This window comes from Thunnus maccoyii, chromosome 12 (assembly GCF_910596095.1).
Source record: "Thunnus maccoyii chromosome 12, fThuMac1.1, whole genome shotgun sequence".
Lineage (NCBI taxonomy): Eukaryota > Metazoa > Chordata > Actinopteri > Scombriformes > Scombridae > Thunnus > Thunnus maccoyii.
The window spans coordinates 12,414,259-12,436,237 of NC_056544.1; the positions used below are offsets into that span (position 1 = coordinate 12,414,259).

Below are 21,979 nucleotides of genomic sequence, written 5' to 3' on the forward strand. Positions count from 1 at the left end.
CGTTTTTGGCCTCTGGACAGTGTTGGATTGCTGATTTAGTGTGTCTGTGCACGAGTGTATATGTGTGTGTACTGTATCTCTGATTTTCTGTCTAACAAAGCCCTCCCTCCCATACACTCACAGTTTGGAGGACTGCCCAGGAATGCCTAGAGAAGAGTGTGGTGGGGCAAACAGCGGAAGGAGAGTGTGTTTTGGTGTGCGTGTGTGTGCGTGTATTGCAGGTGACAAAGCAGGGAAAGACACTGGAATGGCACAAGTAATTGTCAGAAGCAAGCCAAACCCAGGTGGGGGGGGAATGGTTTGCATTCCGCCATCACAATTAAAGTGGGTGTGTGTTTTCAAGTGTGTGTGTGCTATTGTCTCCCTCTCCCAGGTTGTTCTTAATGTAGAGGTTTGCCAGCTCCACCAGTCCGTCTGTAGCTCTCTGGCATCGGAACAAGCTCGGCTCTCCCTCTCCCTGTCTCTCTGTCTTGCTCTCATTATCCCTCCTTTCTCTTCTCAAACTCTTCTCCCTGATCCACGGTCAGGGGTGGGTGGGGGTGCTGCTGATGGCGGGGGGCGATCTGTGTGTGACGGGGAGGAGGGCTGGAGGGGGGCTTATTGTTGTAGAGCCCCTTTCACATGCTAATGTTCGCACTGTTGGCTCTGGGCAGGCACACACACATACACATACACATTTCTCTTCAAACCACCAGTTTTGTGAGTATTTAAATTTAGACAAGTTAAAGCTGCGGCTTCTACTGAGTGCATTCCTAGGGTTTTAAATGCAAACTTAATCTGAAAAACTAGTGCCCACATGAGATATGACATGAATTTGATACTAAGCTCTGTAGAAATTTCAGTTTGCAGACATTCATTCAATGAAGACATACAGTAGGGAAGAGATAAGAATCATGTCTTATCTCCAGCATTCTGTGGGTTTTAATTAACAGGGCATGACCCCTGTGATTAATAGTGTCCCTCCTTCTCGAGTGACAGTCTATCAATCTGTCCATCCATCCGTCAATCTGTCCCTCCCTCCATCCATCACACAGACAGGTGTCAGACTAGAACGGTCAGGGGTACTTCCTCCATCTACACCCCTCTTCTGGGAAGGAACAAGGGATGATGACAGATAACATGGGGTCAAGGAGAATACACACACACGTGCACGCATACAGTGTGCCGATGAAGCTCTTAGTTGGATTTGCAATGAGCTGCATTTGCATTTTAGGTAGCAGAAGAATGCATATGCAAATGCCGACAGTGCTGATAGTAATCAAAGGGCACCTTCCCCTCCCCGTCTTCATCTCCACCTCCTCCTCGCTCCTTCTTTTTCTCTTCACCTATTTATCTCTCGCTCCTCTTCATTCTTTTTCTCTCGCTGTCTCTCCCAGTCAACCTTCTTCATCCTTTATACTTGTCACTCTCTCTCACTTGTCTCAAGCAGCCAAACAGCTGATTATAGTGTATGTACTCTGCTACTAACAGGCACACACACATATGAGGATCATTTCTCACCTTATCTTATCAGTGTGTCCTCCCAGTTAAGCAGGGAGCTGGTCGAGCTCAGGCTCTGCACGGCCCTTGGTGGCGTAGGGTTAATGTCGGGTTAATGACACCCTCATGAGCTCTTATTCCAGGTCAGCACTCACCCCCCTCCCAGCGCTTGAAACTAGTGCTAAAGACATAAAAGGCTACAGACAACAGAGAGAATAGGGACATGAGAGTGCGCTGAAGGAAGTTTATGGCTTCAAATAATTGTTCCTCTCTTTCTCTTCCTCCTCCATTCTGACCTCAGTGTTGGAGAAAAGGATAGATGATGGGGTGGGACAGAGACAAAGGTAGTGTGCAACCAACACCCCCCCCACCCACCCCCCCTACTACCAAGCAGAGTCTTGTTTAGCTCTATAATCGACCCTTAAATCCGCAGGTCAAATACCTTTCTCTGTCTTTCTCTGTTCAATTCCCTCTCTTTCATATCCGTGGCTTACTTACCTACTTTGATGATTAAAAACAAAGGAATGTGTACAACAGCAGGAGAATGATAATTTTATGTAGGATTTGATGATATCACCATCATGTGTCCACCACCATCATGTTGAGTCATCCACCAAATGAAGGCCACCCTTATCAGCTGTAAATGTGTTAATGAATTTACAGGTTTCGACTGCACAGCTGTAAGCCGGATGTCTTTATGTGCGGCCACATTTGAATTAGTATCAATATCAGGCTATAAATGCTGCTAGCTGGCTTCAAGGCTTTCTTGTTGTTTGACACTTGGAGGGGTATACGGAGATACAGCAAGAGTGAGAGAGTTATCAGAGACACAAAGACAGATAAGTAGAGGTCGAGGAGGAAGTGCACAGTGAGCAAATGAAGGAGGTTGTGAAAAATGTGAAAGGGAGGGCAAATGAGTGTGTGAAACAGCAAATCTATGGAGGCTCACGCAGATGGGGCAGGATGGTCGGTGTGAGTAGATTACAGAGAAGACTTCCTCCCTCTCATCTACTGGTGAGAGTGTCATAAAGCATACTGACACACTCGAACACACACACACACACACACACACATCATTCCCGCATTCCTATCCACTCCCACTGGGATGTCTTTATCTCCCTTGGAAATGTGAAAGGGTCGGAGAAAAAAAAGGAGAGAACCGGGAACGATGGTAGGATTGAGGAAGGAGAATGAATAGGATGTGATGATGAAAAAGAAGGTGTTGAAAAAATGATTGCGCTGGAAAGAAATGAAGGATTTTTCCATCTGAAATTAAAGATGGAAAAAATGGCTCTAACCAGCCACACTTTGCCATCTCTTTTGCTTCACCAGTGGATGTCAAGCAGTATAATTATGCACTCATTTATTGTATTGTTGCTCTGTCAGTGTATGAACTCCTTGGTATACAGAGAGAAGATTTTTCGCCCTCCACCCCCCTCCTTCTCTCTCCCTCTCTCTTTCTCTGTTTCTCCTCTTTCATATATTTAAATGTCAATTATATTTGTGTGGGCTGCCGGCACTGTGGAGTTTTGATGTATTCAGTTCTAGTGTTTCTGGTTTGTGCATGTGTGTGTGTGGGAGCTGATCAGTAATTGTTCTTTTAGGTGTTTCTTTCTTTGCTCATCAAAATCAAAGATAAAAGAAGTCAAAATGCGCCTCCCTCTTATGCTATATCCATTTCTCTCTCTAGATTTTTCTTTACAGTTGTTTACCTTTAGATTCAAATGCAGTCCAAAGACAAGATTTTACCATGTGTTGATTAACTTGTTGTCTGGGTTCTCTGAGCAGTCAATATGGAAGACAACAAAGACTGTATCAAGGGTCAGGGGTCTCTTGACCTGGAATCAATGTTGACTGCACTGCTTGCAGCTCACATCAGGGTGGTCTTTAATTCCTACAGGTGACTAATAACGTGGACAGATGATTTATTAAAGATAATCTGTAGGTACAAACAAGACATTTACATTTATCCCCAAAATGCATTGTATGTTTCCATCTTACAGTTGTGTTTAATTAATTTTCTTCCTCATAAACTATTTACAGAGAATATTGAATGTTTTGAAACCTGCAATGTGTACAAATATGTTTGCTAGCTAGCAGTCCTCCTCTTTGCCAGCTTTAGCTGCTGTCATGCTGTGTTTCTTTGTGTGGTATCAGCTCCACTGATGATCAGTTGAGTTAAATTAAATCGCCGGCACAAAAGCATTTTTGTGTCACCAGTGCATTTGTGCTACTAGAGCTCGACATACAAACAAAGCGGGGACTTGCTGATCAAAATCTAATCATCACTAGTGGTTAAAAACTCCACAGAGTACCTTTAAACAAATACTTTGTTCTGTTCAAGGCAATGTGTTTATTTTAAAAGTCATTTGTAGTGTCTTTTTATATAGTTAATGTCAATATGTTCAACATTTGTTGTTGCAAGTGTGCATGGCTAAGCATTGTTGTTAAAGTGAAATATTTAAATCTGTCCTTCTCTTTGTCTCTGTCTCTCTGCAGCCTGTGCTCCAGGTTTCTACAAGGCCAAGTCTTCAGATGCGGGATGTTTTAAGTGTCCTCCACATAGCCACTCACTCAGAGACGGGGCGACTGCCTGTGACTGCCACTCTGGGTACTTCCGCGCTGACACAGACCCTCCATCCATGGCTTGTACCCGTAAGAACACACACACACACACACACACACACATACACACACAGGGCAGGGACACATACTAGTAAGACAATACCTAAGTGAAAACACAGACAATATGTGTGTGCATTTCTTGCAAATAAAAGCAAATGGCACGCTCATTGTATCCTTACCTCTCTATCTCTACCAAACAGAGGGAGACAGAAACTTGTCTGAATGCCACCCCTGTTTCATGATCCCATTACTTATGACTAAGCCACCATCTACATCCTGTCTGACAGCGATAACTAAAGACATTGAGAAGTGAATAAATGTCCTCTCTCTCACTCTTGCTCTCTCACTCTCATTCTCTCTCTCTCTCTCTCTCTCTCTAAGTCTCTGAGTAAGTCCTGTGTGACAGACTTGGAGACCTCGGTCTGTGTGTCGTAAACTTAATTATGCCTATATACAGCACATGGTTTCCTTGGCCTGGGAAAAATGAAAACACACAAACGCTGTCTCTCAGACACACACAAAAAAGAAATACCACAGAAGAAAACATGAGCCCATCAAAAACATCTCTGAACAGTATGGTTTTCGGTTTGATGCCAGATGTCTACATTTCAACCAGTGCCAACAACTTGCAGCACCCCCCTTACTCCTCATCTACTTCCACTTCCTTTATGTGCCGTACAGAATGCAAACTTGGTTGGTTTTGTTCATGCTCAAGCTTCTCCCTGTCTCTTCCCCAGAGCCGCCATCAGCACCACAGCAGCTGATCTCAGTGGTGAATGAGACCTCTGTGGTCCTGGAGTGGAGCCCCCCTCGCCGGCTAGGAGGACGAACCGACACCAGCTACGGCCTGGAGTGTCTCATTTGTCCAACTGGGAGTCAAACAGGCAGCCACAGTCAAAATGGTGGTAAAGCCCCCCCCAGGAATCACAGTGTCTCCCAGGCTGAGGCTCAGCACAGTGGCCTGGGGATGCAGTCGGACCAGGGCATTGTGGGATCTGAGGTCCAGTCAGAGAGAGGTGTCTTTCAGAGAGATTACTCCAGACTCGGCTCAGGCTCCGTCTCCGGTTCTCAGCTCTGCCTGCCCTGCGGCTCAGATGTGCTCTTCTCTCCCAGCCAGACGGGCCTGAGGACCACTAGGGTGGTGGTGAGCGAGCTCAAGGCCCACACTCACTACACCTTCATCGTCCACGCACTCAATGGGGTCTCCCAGGCCAGCGGTACAGGGGCATCCCAGAGTGTGTCTGTCACCGTCACCACCAACCAAGCTGGTGAGAAGAAGAAGTGTCTGAGTGTGTTTGTTCGATTTTTGACTGTTGCAGTAACACAGAAACTGTGTATATACGCTGCACAGAAGTGGGTCAGCACAATACAAACTGCTGCTCACTGCATGTGGGCCCACAGGGAAGCGAGGCCCCGTGAGTAATGTTCAAAACTGTGGAAGCATGATATGAACAAGCTCTGTATGTAGCTACATTCTTGCATACTAAAGGAAGCATCCAAACAAATCAGTGCTGAAAGAAACAGCTATTGATAAAGTATTTTTGCATTCAAAAAATAATAAGGAAACTTATCTGAAGTACACCATTCAGTTAATATAAGTCTTACGTTTCTTTCTGATTTCTAATCTAGAGAGACTTGTAATTTAAAGGTGCAGTGTTTAGGATTTAGTGGCATCTAGAAGTGAGGTTGCAGATTGTAATCAACTGAATACTCCTCCCCCTCCCCCTCAGCTCCGAAACATGTAGGAGAACCTATGGTGGCTGCAAAACTTGTGAAAAACATGAAAGGTCCTCTCTAAAGCCTGTGTTTGGTTTGTCCAATGCGGGCTACTGTAGAAACAAGGTGGTGCAACATGGCAGCCTCCATGGAAGAGGACCCACTCTCCATGTAGATATAAAGGGCTCATTGTAAGTTAATGAAAACACAACAATTCTTAGTTTCAGGTGATTATACACTAATTAAAACATACTTGTGAATATTATATTCCATTTCTGCCAAGCCCGTTCTACTAGATGCCACTAAATTCTACACACTGCACCTTTAAAGAAATAGAACTGACAAGGTTTTTCATGTTTTAAATACATTTCATGAAAAAGAAATTAGATTTGAAAAGCAGTTCTGTATTAAATATTCTATAAATTAAGTTCTGCTATACATTTGAGACCATAATCATATAAAATATCTTGCAAAGCTACAATAAATTTTAATAGAAGAAAACTAATACTGTTGTTCAGTATTAGCAGAAATACAAGTTTCTCCACAACAACATCAATAATCTTTAACAATTTTTTAGCTATCTCTCAGCTGGAAACTCTTGCTCTTACTATCACTGTCATAGTTGCCATAGTTATTACTCTGTCCTCCCACACCTAACAACAGCTGAATTAATTATAGGGGTGTTCTCAAGAGGATGTCAGAAAGCATTCTGGGAAATGTAAATCACTGACTTAAATACAAATAGACAGAGTTGGTTAAGGGGAAATTAGATACATCAAAAAGTAAAATCCAACACTTACATACAATGAAATAACTGAACAGCACAAATGTACAGTATAGAAGTGTGGGGTTTTCCTTGTGTCAGTCCATGACCACGGAAGTGTGTAAAAAAAATCACCCACATTTTATGGCGTGTTTCATTTTAGTTGAAGGTGTCAGCTGGTGTGTGGCGTCCCTCACACATGCTCTCCATTAGTTTTCGGCTTGTGCTTTTTTTGCATGCTGTTACATCTTAACTGTCATTACTTTAAGTCCTTACAGTGGCATTTAGAAACGGCACACCTGCTCAGTTCCAGGTGCCCTCGGGGAAATAACTTAGCTGTGTGTGCACAGCATGAGAGTGTGTCTGGTATGTGTCAAGTCCAACCTGCACCACCATATGGCCCAATATCATATGAACAGCCACAAAATAGGACAACCAGCGAAAAAAAGGATAGAACATAGAGGGATGTAAGAGGAGAGAGAGAGGAGAATAAAGGTTGTCCCCCTGGATAGGAAGGAATGAGATTTAGGTCAGTTCTCAGGCGCACTGGGTCACTGGGATTGTTGACAAACTGGTACCATACATACCTTTTGAGCTGTGAGCAGAGCTGTGAAACTATTATTGATGTTATCATAGACTGTATGTTATTCTATGGAGTTACACCATTGTCATTTACATATCGTCTCTCTCCATCTCTCTCCCTCTTTCTCTCTCTCAGCTCCCTCTCCAGTGTCGTCCATCCAAGCCACCGATGTAACCAGGCATAGTTTGTCGTTGTCGTGGCAACAGCCAGATCGACCTAACGGGGTCATCCTGGAATACGAGGTCAAGTTCTATGAAAAGGTGAGCCGCCCACAGGTTAATGCAGCTCAGACAGCTGTCTGGAATGTCAATATGTTGGCACGCTTTTTGTATGTCACTGATGGTGGAGATGGATTTGCAGTCAGGCATTGAAAAGAGACCCCTCTTTTTGTCTGTTCTAATCAGGATCAGAGAGAGAGGTCCTACCGCATAATGAGGACTTTCTCTCGGAGTGTCGATGTCACGGGTCTCAACCCCCTTACTGTGTACGTGTTCCATGTGCGTGCTCGCACGGCTGCTGGATACGGAGAGTTCAGCACCCCGTTTGAATTCTCCACCAATTCAGGTATTCAAACTATAATACTCAGTCGTTTTGTGGGATGCATTTAAGTTTATTATCATGATGAAGATGTAACTTTCTGGCTGATGACTTGTGTGTCTCTCTCTGTTAGATCCCTTCCCTCTGATTGGAGAAGGAGTTAACTCAGCCTTCCTGCTGCTGTCTTTAAGCGGGGTTGGAATATTACTGCTGATATCTGCAGCTGTCTTCATCATTAGCCGCAGGTATACACACACACACACACACACACACACACACGCACACACACACACACACACACACACACACACACACACACACATCTACACAGGCAGTCACACCTATAGGCTTGTTAGGTTTGCTAGAAGTTTCCCATCAGTGCATCTCAGCACATCGTTGACGTCAATATGTTTGCTGCTACTGCCTTTGACCAAACTGCCACAATGCACACAGACAACACACACATTTCTCCTGCTATTGTGTGGCTAAATAATGTGTGTGTGTGTGTTACCTGAAGCTTTTAAAGGGGATTAGAGTGGAGACAGTGATAATCCCTTTGTCCCTGACTTGTCATTACTGTCTCTTCAGCAGCACAGCTTGTGTGTCAGCTTCCGCCTGCGCGCACACTCACACTCTCAAATACACATTCACACACACACGCACCTGCTCAGCCACAAAGGTGTTTTTGACAGTTTCTTTGTTTAATGGAAAACACCTTTTATCTTGCGTTACCTGAGGCATCGCCCCTCCTCCCTCTCTCCCTTAAATGCTTTCATCTGCTCGCTCTGTCTTTCCTGCAGCCCGTTGCTCTCTGTTCTCATTGTCATCGCTTTCCATTGCGGCAAATCCCAAAAAAACCCAATGAACGCTCAGCGCTACTGGAAGGAAAACACACAAAGTTAAAAACAATCTGACACGAATGCCCTTTTGTGAGTTCACTTAACTGTAAAAATCACAACAAAAAGATATGAGACATGAGAAGAAATGGTTACAGAAACACTCTGATAGACTTTTCCATGTATGTGTGTTAAATGTCCGTTCTTTCTCATGTCTAATCAGGAGGAGCAAGTACAGTAAAACAAAGCAGGACTCAGAAGAGGAGAAACATCTTAACCCAGGTAGACCAAACACACACACACACACACACACACGCGCACACACACACACACACACACTGTAACATAAAGAGATGGATGGATGCTCTTTTTCCTTCTCTTCTCACCAATCCACCTGCACACATCCTATAGACATTCTGCCAAATACATTTACATAACATATGCAGCAGTTATACAACTCATATTTCTCACCCTCCTCTGCATCCCTTCTTCTCCTCCCTCGTTTCCTCTCCTCTTCCACCTCTCCTCCATGGCAGGAGTTAAAATCTACGTGGACCCATTCACCTATGAAGATCCTGATCAGGCCATCCACGAGTTTGCCAAAGAGATTGATGTTAGCAGTATTCACATCGAGAGAGTTATTGGCATGGGTGAGCTTGGCAGTAGTGCTCCTCACATACACACATACACACACACACATGCTTACTTGGCGCTGACATTGCTGTTTGCTGTGTGTGTAGGAGAGTTTGGGGAGGTGTGCAGTGGTCGGCTGCATATGCAGGGAAAGAGGGAGATCTATGTGGCCATCAAGAGTCTGAAGGCAGGATACTCTGACAAACAGAGGAGGGACTTCCTGTCTGAGGCCTCCATCATGGGACAGTTTGATCATCCAAACATCATCAGGCTGGAAGGTGTTGTGACAAGATGTGAGTTGTTGACATAACCTGCGACCCGTTTGTAGCAGTAATAGTATTTGAGTTATAACCTAATATGCAGACTGAAAATTCAGCCTAATAATTCTAACTCTCTACCTGTTTAGGTAAGCCATTGATGATCATCACAGAATACATGGAAAATGGATCTCTGGATGCTTTTCTTCGGGTACATGCACTTTATTTTGATGTCTTGTTTGTTTCATACCAAATGTAAATGTACTTTTGAGCAACATTTTTCCAGTGTACTGAATTGTGGGAATCCATGTCTTTTTTCTTCTTAATTTCAATGTTTCAGAAACATGATGGCCAGTTCACAGTGATCCAGCTGGTTGGCATGCTGCGCGGCATTGCCTCAGGTATGAAGTACCTGTCAGATATGAACTACGTTCACCGAGACTTGGCAGCTCGAAACATCCTGGTCAACAGCAACCTGGTGTGTAAGGTGTCTGACTTTGGCCTGAGTCGGGTTCTGGAGGACGACCCAGAGGCTGCCTACACTACAAGGGTAAGACGCATACAGAAGTATACAAGACAGTCTGCTGTTATTGTTATAAACCTCCCGATGGGAAAAATGTATTATTTGTCATTTTAAATGGAACATTAACATGCTATTTATATGCTATCACATCTCCAGTTCACACATTTTTTGTTAAATCCTGCCATAGATCTCTGACTCATTACAACACATGTTTATGAATCTGACAAATACATAGACATCCATCAAGGAATAAAGCTTTAAGCAAAAATGTTTTTGGAAATGTAAAAAATAAAACATATCTGATAAATGAATGAATCCATCAATTAATTAAATAAATAAATTCAATTATTCACTGAAACAGTGTGACTTTAATTGCTGTTTTAGGAGGCCATTGGGACTTACCTTTCCCCTGGAGGGAAGATCCCCATCAGATGGACGGCTCCAGAGGCCATAGCCTACAGGAAGTTCACCACGGCCAGTGATGTGTGGGGTTACGGTATTGTCATGTGGGAGGTGGTTTCATATGGAGAGAGACCCTACTGGGACATGAACAACCAGGACGTGAGTAATATTTTTATCTTGTCACCTACACAGTCAAGAGAGTGAAGGAAAAGGAAAGGAAAATTCTGTTTTTTGTGTTTGTGTTTTTTTTTTACATCCTGGGTCTTATATTTTTGGCCAGCATTTCTTTTGGTAATGGAATATTTTACTCATCAGTTTCATTGATCTGATGAAGCAGCGACATTTGTATTATATTGTTAGACTAACAAGTTTCGGCTTGCAGCCATCTTCAGGGTCACGAGCAGGTTAATCTTATTTTATTTCAAATTTTAAGGCTTTACATGAGCCATCTTGCTCTCGAGGGCGTCCTTAAACCATATTATCTAAAACAGTTATTTAGAAGTGAAAACAACAGCGACTGCACCCATAATGTCCTTTATAATTATCCACTCCATTGGAAAACTGTATGTGCACACAGGTAGGGTACGATAAGTACTACAGGTCAAAGTTGAACCAGAAAGTAGCTCTCCAAGATCTGATGATTGTTTACAGTTTGAGTAATAACTTGAAAATTCACCCTCATTTTCAAATAAGTGTTTTATGGTCAAAAGTGGGGATTTGCTTAAAAGCCATCTGCGTGATTGCTTGTGTCAGATTAGATCTCAGCCTTTTGTTGTTGAGCAACATGAAATCATAAGTGAAAGAAAAGGATGGACAATAAATGGTAAAATCAGACTCAGGGGTTTTTTTAAAATCACAATTTACCTGTCAAGTTTCCTGCCATAACAACTGTTAATAGCACACTCTCTGAACTCACTGACAACCACCAACACAGACATCAATTACAATTTTCCTTAAACACAATTTGTGTGCTGTGACTTTCTGTTCAAGTCAAATTAAATTTATGCTTCTGTAGAGTCATGAATAACCCCATTTAAACAGAGGAATACATGAAACAGGCGCCACTTCTCAAGGATGTTTAAAGAAAAGACCTCTGGCGGAAAATAAACCAGTATGCACTTGCAAAGAGTTGTCCTCTGTGTGACATACTGCATTCTTCCAGTGTATTTGACCTCTGCATCATTTAAGAAATTACAAACTTTTCTTTTAAATCACCCACAGGAAGGGCAGCGCGCCAAGATTTTGTTCACCAGTCAAAGGACATTTTATTGAAGATAAATGCTGAGACATATCCTTCAGCCAAGTACATACATACTATGTGAATTTTAGGGGTGATTTAGTTGTTTTGAACAATTTCTGAGATCTGAGACAAAAATCCTATTTCAGAGCAAATTTGCAATCACTTTGGTATCACAGCTTGTTAAGTTTGAGTGGGTCAAAGAGCCAGTCTTGTATATGGAAATTTTCAAACATGATTGATTTCATCTGCAGCACTCTTGTAGTCTAAGAAAACTTTTATGATGAGCTATTCTCTAAAAACTCTATCGAGCTTATTTACTTTCTTTTGCAGAGCAAATTAGTACACGCTGAGAGATGCTCCTCTTATTTGAGCTTATTTGTTTTAGTGAAACACTTGGGTGTAGACTTCACTCACAACTGAATACAAGAAAAGCATCTTTAAACCCCATTTGTTAATGGAACTTCTTAGCTGTGACCCAATTACATACGACATACCGAGGCAGGCTTTGAGTAGGTATTCATATGTAAGAAAACTAAGTTTACTCAAAATGTCAGTATGTTTTTCAGTGTGCTGTTGCTTCACAATATAGTCCCACAATGCAATGCACACAGGAAATAGAGGAACTGCTAACAACTACAAAAATAGAATAAATTGCAGTTGATGGGGAGACAGTTTTGGAAAGATTTTGGAAAACAACAAAAAAAAGTAATAAATCTTTTGAAAAGATTTTGCTTTCTCCTTGTGAAGTTTAAATGAGACTGGCGTGTCAAAGTTGCAGTTTGATTGACGTCATTTGGCACAAGTCATTCATTGTTTCCTGTGCAAAACCATAACTTACAATGATCATGTATACTAACTCCAAACAGAGTATACCATGACAATTTGTATATAGTATACTATAAGTACATGGTACGATGTGGGACAAAACCTGCCATCTCAGCCAAACAGTAACTACAAGAGAAAGGATTGTTTGTGAGCCACGAAGATTTCTGTTTTCTCTTGCTTCATATTGTTTAAGTCTAGAATTAGTGAAACCCACAGACCCAGATTTTAAAAACTCTTACCATTGGATCCAGTCTTTTGAAAATATAAAACCTCCACTTCCCTCTTTCCTGTAGGTGATTAAAGCGATAGAGGAGGGCTACCGCCTGCCTGCTCCCATGGACTGTCCTGTGGTTCTGCATCAGCTCATGTTGGATTGCTGGGAGAGAGAGCGAGCAGACAGACCCACCTTCAGCCAGATACTCAACATGTTGGACAAGCTCATCCGTAACCCCGGGACTCTGCGCCGGACAGGAGGGGACAGGTATGCACTGTACCGGTAAATACAGACATAAGCCCTTATAGATATATACAGAGACATATAGATACAAATACATATTCACCTAATACAGCCAAACACCTACACCTACACTCTTTCACCCACATTGGTAGGAATGCATTCAAATATGATTTCACACTCATATTTCAGTACTTTGCCAAAACCAACCTGCTTTCTCTACCTCTCTGTGTGTTTACAGACCCACAGCCACTATGTTGGAGTCAGGAGTGGGTCCAGAGCTGTGTGTGTCAGTCGTACCGGAGGTGTGTGTGCCCGAGTGGTCTGTGTGTGAGTGGCTGCAGTCCATCGGGTTGGAGAGGTACAGAGATACTCTGGCAGCAGCAGGATACACCAGCCTTGACAGCTTACTGGCTCTCACACACCAGTAAGTGTAACCTTCATGCACAAATATATGCTTTTATTCGACAACCATTAAGTCAAAAGGGACGAAAATTCTCTAATGTAGTTACAGTCAGAACGAGGACCGCCTTAATTCAGATCAAAGTCTGACACAGCAAGGAAGAAATCTGACTTATTTTCACCTCATAATAACATGAATAGTGACTTTATTTTGTACAAAGGTAAAAGGGTACACGACAAACTGTGCATTTTGCATGATTGTGATCATTCAGTTTTGCAATAGTTCCTCAAGAGAACTCCATTCACACTGTTTTCCAAGTTTGAGGAGTGGAAAGTAATAAACTACACTTGCTGTGTTTATGGTAATGAAAGTATATGTCATTGAAATACAACAGTTACGACTCTTTTATGTAGTTTTAATAGCTTTTGGATAACAATGACCTTCTATGGCATAATGGCATAAACTATAACAGGCTTCGGCCACACACATGATACTTGTTAGTAGGAGAGATTTACTATTGTTTTAATGAGATCAATAATAGTAAAAGATCAAATCATACCAGCTTTATCCTTTTTTATTGGCTTTTTATTTGATTTATTTATGTATCTACAAAATAAATTGAATCCAGATGGAGGCGTGTTAAAATGAGAACACTGATTTCCAACATGGTTGCAACTTGTTGTGTGTTTTAAAGTATATCTTTGTCTCTGCACCCACAGGGAGATGGACAGACTTGGAATAATCACACCATCACACCAGGACATACTAATTGCTAGTGTGCAGCAAGAAATGTTGTCTCAAATGCAGCACATGCAACACACAATGGTTCCAGTCTGAGGCGGAGAATGGATACAAACCTGTTTTGAGAAGAATTTCATTTACCTCATCCATGCACTTTAGAGGGACTTTTCACCAGTGGAAATAAAAGGAGCGGAGTAAAATAAATAAGTATCAAGTGAGAAGAAGAGAGAGAAAGCAGCACTTTTGTGAACTTCCATACCGTGGAGTTTTCTAAAAACCGTGATCTGGACGTGGCCACAGATAGCATTAAGCTACTGAGAGCTTAGACTGAAGCCTCATCCTCTTATCTCGTTCGATTTTTCATGATTTTATTATCTGTTTCGTGAAGGCTGACATGTAAGGCTGTGCATAAGCAGAATGGCTTCCAACCTTTTTCTTTTCGCTGCTTTGGGCTTGACTTGAATAAAAATGTGTTTTCTGTTTGCTCGTATATCTGCGTGTATGTGTGTGCGTGTGTGTGTGTGTGTGTGAGTGTGTGTGTGTGGTGTGCATAGCGTGAATGCACACAACATGGAATCTCCCTTGTCAAGGCGTCAGCTACATCTTTGGCTATTCTGAATATGCAAAGTTGAATAGAGAGTGGGAGGAGCCGCACAGAATGTATCATTTCGAGCTCTTACTAGTTTCATACTAACAGACTGTATGATTTGTTTTTATTGTTATGTTTTTTATTTTTCATTGTATGAATTATTGTTTCTTTTGAATTAGACATTTAGATTAGAATGTTGTCCATCTCTGTCGATTGTATATGTCTTTCATTTGATGCTAAGAGTTAGCTTTGTGAAGCATTTTGTTTATTTATGGTCTTTTTTTATCTAGTTTGTACATTGTAAAATAGAAACACTGAGGAGAAATTGTAATGATTGCCATATTGCATTGCAATAAATGCCAAAACCCATCCATGTATGTAGGTTTTAATTGTGTTTGAATGGAAATTTTGCATTGTAATGTATTTAATGTATGGTATAGATAGCACTGTAGACAGGATATCAAATGAAGCCTCAAATGCTTTATGTTTATCATTTCTGAGTTTGGCAGAAGGATGTGTCCTCTATTAACGTTGAGATTTAGTCAGGAGGTGCCTGTAACAAGGAAAACAACTCCAGAAGATCACCCAGCTGAAATGCTGCTGGTGTAATCACACACACACTGCTGGCTTTGTGTGTGTGAAAGACACAGGGAGGCAGAGAGAGAGAAGAAAGAATAGGAGAGAAAACTGAGAAGAGAAAGAGCTTGAATTAAAAGGAGAGAAAATTAAAAGTGGGCTGTCACTATGAGCGTCTGTGTGGCATCATGTTTTTGGTTGACTAAATTGGGCTGAGTTTGCAGTGCAAACTTGTCGAATCAGCAAACATCTGTCTCCTACTACACTACCACACACACATACACACACACATATATATATATATATATTTACACACACATATACATGCACACACACCAGGGAGTTGATTGGCGGAAGCTTTTGATACATAAAGGAAGAGAAGATATGATCTGAATTCTGGCAAAAATGTCAATGTTTTTCCAGCCTAATGAGAGTGTCTGCACACACACACACACACACACACACACACACACACACACACACACACACACACACACACACACACACACACTCACACACACATACACATACCACCCCCTGCCTCACTCCCAATACATCCAAATCACACACAGCAAACAAAATGCTGATGGTGGTTAATGAGGCAGATGCCTCTGAGTAAGAGACAGAAAGAGGAAGAGGAACAGAGGAAAGAAGTCGGTTTGGCTGGGGGCAATGAAACAGGCAGCTTCTGCCAAATAATGAGACACTGACACCATATTTAGCAGGTAGCCTTTTGTGATGATGCATCACACACTGAACTCTACTTGAAAAGTGATAGAAAGGCATCTGTTCTTGTAGAAAATAACAATGTGTAGTTAAACTCAGCATCGACTGTAGCAGACTTAACCATGTGTTTTTTTATGAAATGACACACTGTATGAGTATTGTATTATATGAGGAGTGTTTTGCAAAGATATGTCATAGTCCTCTATGATTGATTCTGTAATGGCAGGGCGCTCCTTCTCTCTGATCTCTTCATTTTTACAATCCTCTAAACACTTGGAGACTTGTGTTATATGCCTCGACCTAGTGTCACAAATGGAAAAGCATTTGCATTTACTGCCATAGAGCGCAGTCTGTAGGTGTTCCAAATTGTGATAAAAGGGATCGATCAGAGGGATAAAAAGAACACAGTTTAGGCCTGAATCCACAATAACCGATGGTAGACTGAGCAGTAGTAATTTTAACCCCAAAAGACACTCTTGTTATATTGAGGAGGGCAGATCAAATTGAATCTTTCTGTCTCCGTGTCTCAGTGGGAGGCGATTGTGGGTTTTTGTCCCCAGATTAGGGTGGGTATAGAGCTGGCTAATCCTGCCTGCTCTTCCATGTGGGAGTGGCGGTGGGGTGTCTTTGCTGCGCGGCCAGCCGTAATCTAATGGGTGTGAGATTGGGTTTTACACACGGGCACGCTCACCCACACACAGCCGGAGACACACAACACAAAGTCTAAATTTGTTTCAGGATTAAAGGCATCACCTCAATGACTGACATAATGCCACAGGCATTCCCACGGTAACCCTGATGAGGTCGTCTCTAAGTGTGTACATGTGTGTCTGAGAATGTGTGCATAGTTGTATTTCTAGATGCTGCTAGAAGTACATGGAGAGAAGAAGCAGAGAGAGTACAGGAAAACAAGAAGAAATAAATCGTGTGTGCGCACACACACATATACACACATACCACTCAGTCCCACTAGAGAAGCAGCTGCCCAAATTGGCAGGCCATGTCCCTCTCATTATGCTGGCCAGTCACTCATGTCCTGGCTCTCTCTCCCCTGCTGCTGCTGCTGCTGGGCAGGTAGCATCTGACACACATTAGCCTGCTATTAATGACTTCTTCTGCAGCCATTACCACACACTTAGGGAGAAACATCCCCTGGGCGCCATTTTTTTGCAGTGACAAGCATTATATATCCAAAATCATCTTATTTTCTTCAAATCTCTGCAAACAAAGAAATGTGTTTGTAAAACAAGACTTTTCAAGGTTCAAGGTTTTTGGTGAAAGCTCTTCAGGGTTGTACTCCTGCAATTTAATTAATCTTGTATTTCTTTCCTCATCCTGATGGTACCTCAGTTAAGTTCAGGATATGAGATGCTCTCAGAGGTGACTCTTCAGGAATGTGGGGTGTGACCAGTGGACCTCCCACATCAGATTTATTGTTTACCCGTGATCCCAAAGGGAATACTACTGTGATTAACATTAATCCTACAAGTCTGTGTGCAAACAACACAAATACCGTCTCAGGATCTCCGACATCAACAGCAGGTGTTCCAAAACGTGGACTGCTCTCTACTCTACTCTGTCCTACCATGCTGAGTTATGACTGAGAGTAAACCTTTACTGTTTTGCTGCCCTGATGATGCTGATCAGTCCTTTGTGATATCCCCATGAAATCACCATAACTCCACAGGTGATAAATCTTCTTTCTTTCTCTTAAGTACTCTTTTTCTTGTTTCTATCATCAATTTGTTAGGATGGTAAAGCATACCTTTGAGTTGCTGGGTCTTATAACTGACGTTTGATTCTAAAAAAAACTTTGTATCTACTGAGGCATGCTGTTAAACCAATCTGGCCATGTGATTTTTTTTTTTTTTTTTTTTTGCTGTAAACCATAATGTAAGGCGTCATGACGCAGTGATCTGTCATAAAGTCTGTGCTGTGAATGTTTGTGACAGATGATATCCTTGGTTAAATTAGTCTCATTCAGAAGGCCTATTTGATGGGTAGTGAATGATTGTGGAAACGTGTGTATATGTATATATATATGTATGTATGTATGTATGTATGTATGTATGTATGTATGTATGTGTGTGTGTGTGTGTGTGTGTGTGTGTGTGTGTGTGTGTGTGTGTGTGTGTGTGTGTGTACATATACATACATACATACATACATACATACATACATATACATGTATATACATGTGTGTATGTGTGTGTATATAAATATATATAGGCCTATGGTTGATCATGATCTTTGAATGTTGAATATTAGTTGTGACACAATATATTATTCCCAATTATTCAGTCTAATTTAAATGTATCAATGTAATCACACTATCCCCTGCTAAACTTGCAGACTGAGCTGTGTGTGTGTGTGCTGGTCTCTTGCTATCTACCCTTACCCTCTGCCCCTCTTTTGTTATTATCCTATAGCCGGGACATAATATGTTGATGTACTTATGTGAATATTTTGTTTGATTATTGCTATCTCTGCATAATTAACACTGCTAAACGCCTACATGTTATTCATCTGAATATTAGGAGCTTCTAAAATTGATCTCTTAAGAGCCTGGCTGGTTTATAATAAATCTAGTGTAATTACACTTTCTGAGACATGGATGAATAGTAATACCTCTGATAATGAAAGTAAACTTGAAAACTATGTTTTGTACAGAGCTGATAGGGGTGCTTGAGGGGAGGAGTGGCTACATGTGTTTCTTCAATTTTGTCTTCAGAGCTTTTTATGCCAAAAGAGAACACTACGTACTTGAATATCTCTGTTAAAATAAGTTTACATGAAAACAAACAACTGACCACTGACTAGGAAATATTTACAAACCTCCAAATACTCCTTCAGAATCCACAAAGTGTATTTTGTCTACCATTAACTCTTTAGATCGTCCAAATGAAATGATTATTTTGGCTGACTTTAACAGAAATTGGCGAGATTGTTCATCTATCAATTATTGAAACCTATTTGGCAGTATAATTCTAACTCAACTGGTAAGTGAGTTGATTACAGGTCTAATTCCTTCTTAGATTGGATTCTTGTCATCCATCCTGATAGAATTATAAAATCAGGGGTATTATCTGACTGTTTCAGTGACCATTCCATTATTTTTTGTGTTTGGAAGATTAAAGTACCTCATCTTCCACCAAGATGCATCAAAGTACAGGTGGTAGGAACTTTTTATTCAAGACTTAACTGCCATAAATTGGGACAGGTTTCAGTTAACAATTTCGTTGAAAAAGCATGGAACATATTTTACACTGAGTTCATTTATGTTATAGACAAACATACACCCTGGACAACAATTAAGGTTAAAGGTAGACATTTACCTTGGATTAATGACAATTTTGTAAGTCTCTAAACAGGGGGATAAGGCCTGGGAAAAATAACAGTCAAGAAAGGATTCAGCTGAGTGGTATTCATATAAACATTTAAGGAATATATGTAAAACCAAAATAAGAAATGCTAAATCTAATTATTATAAATACTGTTTGGCTAATGATTTATGTAACCCTAAACAGTTTTGGAACAGAATCAACAGTATATCCAATAAATCCACTAAAAGCCCTACTACTCATACTAGAGTAGTAAGTGTTAATAATCCCTCTATAATTGCTAATGCCTTTGGCCAGCATTTCTCCTCTGTCTGCAGATCACAATTTTCTGATTTTCCCTACTCTGATATTTCATTAACTCTATATGTGGTAGCTCCTTCTCCTTTGGAAGAATCAGTCCAATTTATATTCAGCAGGTTATTTGTGATCTAAGTTCAGGCAGTGGTGCTGGTCCAGATGGTTTGGAGATTAAGTTCATTAAACTTGTCTCTCATGTTCTGGCATATCCTCTGCCTGATTAATTCAATTTATCTTTATCTACATGTGAAATTCCATTAATTTGGAAATGTGCCAGAAAACTGGTGATCCTCTCGATCTCAATAACTATAGACCTATTTACATTATTAACAGTATAGCAAAAGTGTTTGAAAAGTTATATTTTAATCATCTATCAGATCTAACTTCTCTACAACCACTGCTCTTTTAAAATTCATCAATGATGTATCCTCTTCATTGGACAACAACATGCTTACAGGTGCAATATTTATAGATCTTACTAAGGCTGTTTGATCATTATCTGCTGCTTGACAAACTTTGTGCTATTGGTCTTTCAACATTCTCTGCTTTGATTCAATTCATATCCTTACCACAGATGTCAGTGTGTCTCTTATCAGGGCAGTCAGTCAGATTTTATGATTATGGAAAAAGGTGTACCTCAAAATTAATCTCTAGGACTGTTGCTGTTCTCCATTTTTATTAATGATCTCCCACAAATCCGTTCTGATAGTCATATTCAATTATATGCAGATGATACTGTATATTACCTTCTGATTTTGATGCCACTCAAAAATGGTCTTCTTTTAACAAACTTCTACTGAATAAGAAGAAGTCTTATAGTATGTTGTTTGGCAGTAGACCCAATTCTTTGCATTTGACCAATAATTGGTGAATTCATTTCTTAAATGGGACACCACTTGAGAAAATGGAGGAATTTAAATATTTGGGTCTCTGGCTTGATTCTCAACTTTCTTTTAAGCCTCATATTAACTCAGTGATTAAGAGAAGAAATTGTAGCCTGAGATTTTTATATCATTCTATCAACTGTTTCACCCTACAGGTCAGAAAAAGAATTATTTCACAGTTGATATTACCAATACTAGATTATGCAGATAATCAGAATACCTTCAAATCTTCGTCCCCTCAATGTGGTTTATAATAGTTTCTGTAGATTTGTTTTGAGGTGTCCTTATAGAACCCATCACTGTTTTATGTATGAGTCGCTAAACTGGTTAACACCTAAATCCAGAAGACATTTTCACTAGTTACAATTTATTTTTAAATGCATTTTCTTAAACTACCCTTCTTACTTAAAACAAGTCTTAATTCCATATAGGTCATCGTATAGTTTAAGGAATACTGAGTATACTTTTTTATCCATTCCTAGAATTTTTAAAGAAATGGGGTGATGTGCCTTTAAATTTAAAGCTCCATCTGATTGGAACAACTTGCCAGTTCACTTAGATCTATTACCTTCTTTATTTCTTTAAGGCATCTCTTTTTACTTATCTTCAAACAACCTGCTCTTGCCTCTGATTAAATTTTAGATATGGAAATATTTTATCTCTAATGTGTACGTGCATGTAAATGTATGTATATAGCTTTGTATGGGTATGTGTACATTTACTGTATGTATTTTGGGGGAGATCAGTGGGAGTGGGAGTGGCTAGGCCTGGGAGATCTTTTGTCTGTGTATGTGTGAGTGTATTTGCTTTATGTACTGTATTTTCTGTATATTTATGTTAAGGACCCCCTTGAAAATGAGATGGTTCATCTCAAGGGGTTTATCTTTCTAATAAATGTATGAACCTTTCTCTGCTCCTCGCAGTCTAATTCAGTGTTTGACACTGTGTCTGTCCAGGTTTAGGGTTGAGTAAGTCCATAGAATAATTCCTCTCACAAATTCCCCCTCAAATGGCTCAATCAAATGAATTATAGCTCCTTTCAAATCATGCTGTGGTCACAGTGTCAGGAAAACAGAGGATTACAAAGGGTCAAGCATTCATTTTTTCAGTGCCATGAGAATTTGTTACTGCAGTGGAATCTCTTACTGTATTTCATGTCATAACAGAAATGAGTCGGAGAGGAACTCTTGTTATTTTACATAATTCTAGTTATTTGTCCTTACCAGACAGATATCAGGCACTGACATACATTATGAAGATTACAGCTAGAATTTGGTCTTCCGTCTTAAAAAAATTAAAGTGAGAATTCAAATTAGATTGTTTTCTTCACTAATTTGCCCTTGAGCTTTAAGTAAAAGTGGTTTAAAAAACTGCAGAGACTCGGATCCCTGTGCCAGCAAGTGTGTGCTGTCAAGGTGTCCTTGATCAAGACATTGAATGCCAAACTTCTAATTAATTGCCAGAAAGTTAACTTTTTGGTGAATGTGACAGTATGGAGTACAAATTACATATATAATAAAATAAGAACAAAATTAACTTAAAGCAGCAA

The 21,979-nt window shown here is 40.6% G+C and overlaps 1 protein-coding gene across 1 annotated transcript in view; it reads left to right on the forward strand.

Annotated features, from left to right (window-relative positions):
- The window catches only part of LOC121908669 (ephrin type-A receptor 4-A-like), a 24,245-nt gene extending 9,133 nt beyond the window's left edge, over positions 1-15,112 (forward strand). Inside the window, exons 6-19 of the mRNA XM_042428883.1 lie at positions 3,979-4,134; positions 4,842-5,372; positions 7,302-7,426; positions 7,571-7,730; positions 7,837-7,948; positions 8,763-8,821; positions 9,076-9,189; positions 9,280-9,465; positions 9,579-9,640; positions 9,770-9,979; positions 10,337-10,513; positions 12,713-12,900; positions 13,115-13,300; positions 13,996-15,112. Coding sequence (XP_042284817.1) covers positions 3,979-4,134; positions 4,842-5,372; positions 7,302-7,426; positions 7,571-7,730; positions 7,837-7,948; positions 8,763-8,821; positions 9,076-9,189; positions 9,280-9,465; positions 9,579-9,640; positions 9,770-9,979; positions 10,337-10,513; positions 12,713-12,900; positions 13,115-13,300; positions 13,996-14,113 — 2,384 coding nt within the window. The 3' untranslated portion in view covers positions 14,114-15,112. The remainder of the gene's footprint in view (positions 1-3,978; positions 4,135-4,841; positions 5,373-7,301; positions 7,427-7,570; positions 7,731-7,836; positions 7,949-8,762; positions 8,822-9,075; positions 9,190-9,279; positions 9,466-9,578; positions 9,641-9,769; positions 9,980-10,336; positions 10,514-12,712; positions 12,901-13,114; positions 13,301-13,995) is intronic.
- Positions 15,113-21,979: the final 6,867 nt, after the last annotated feature.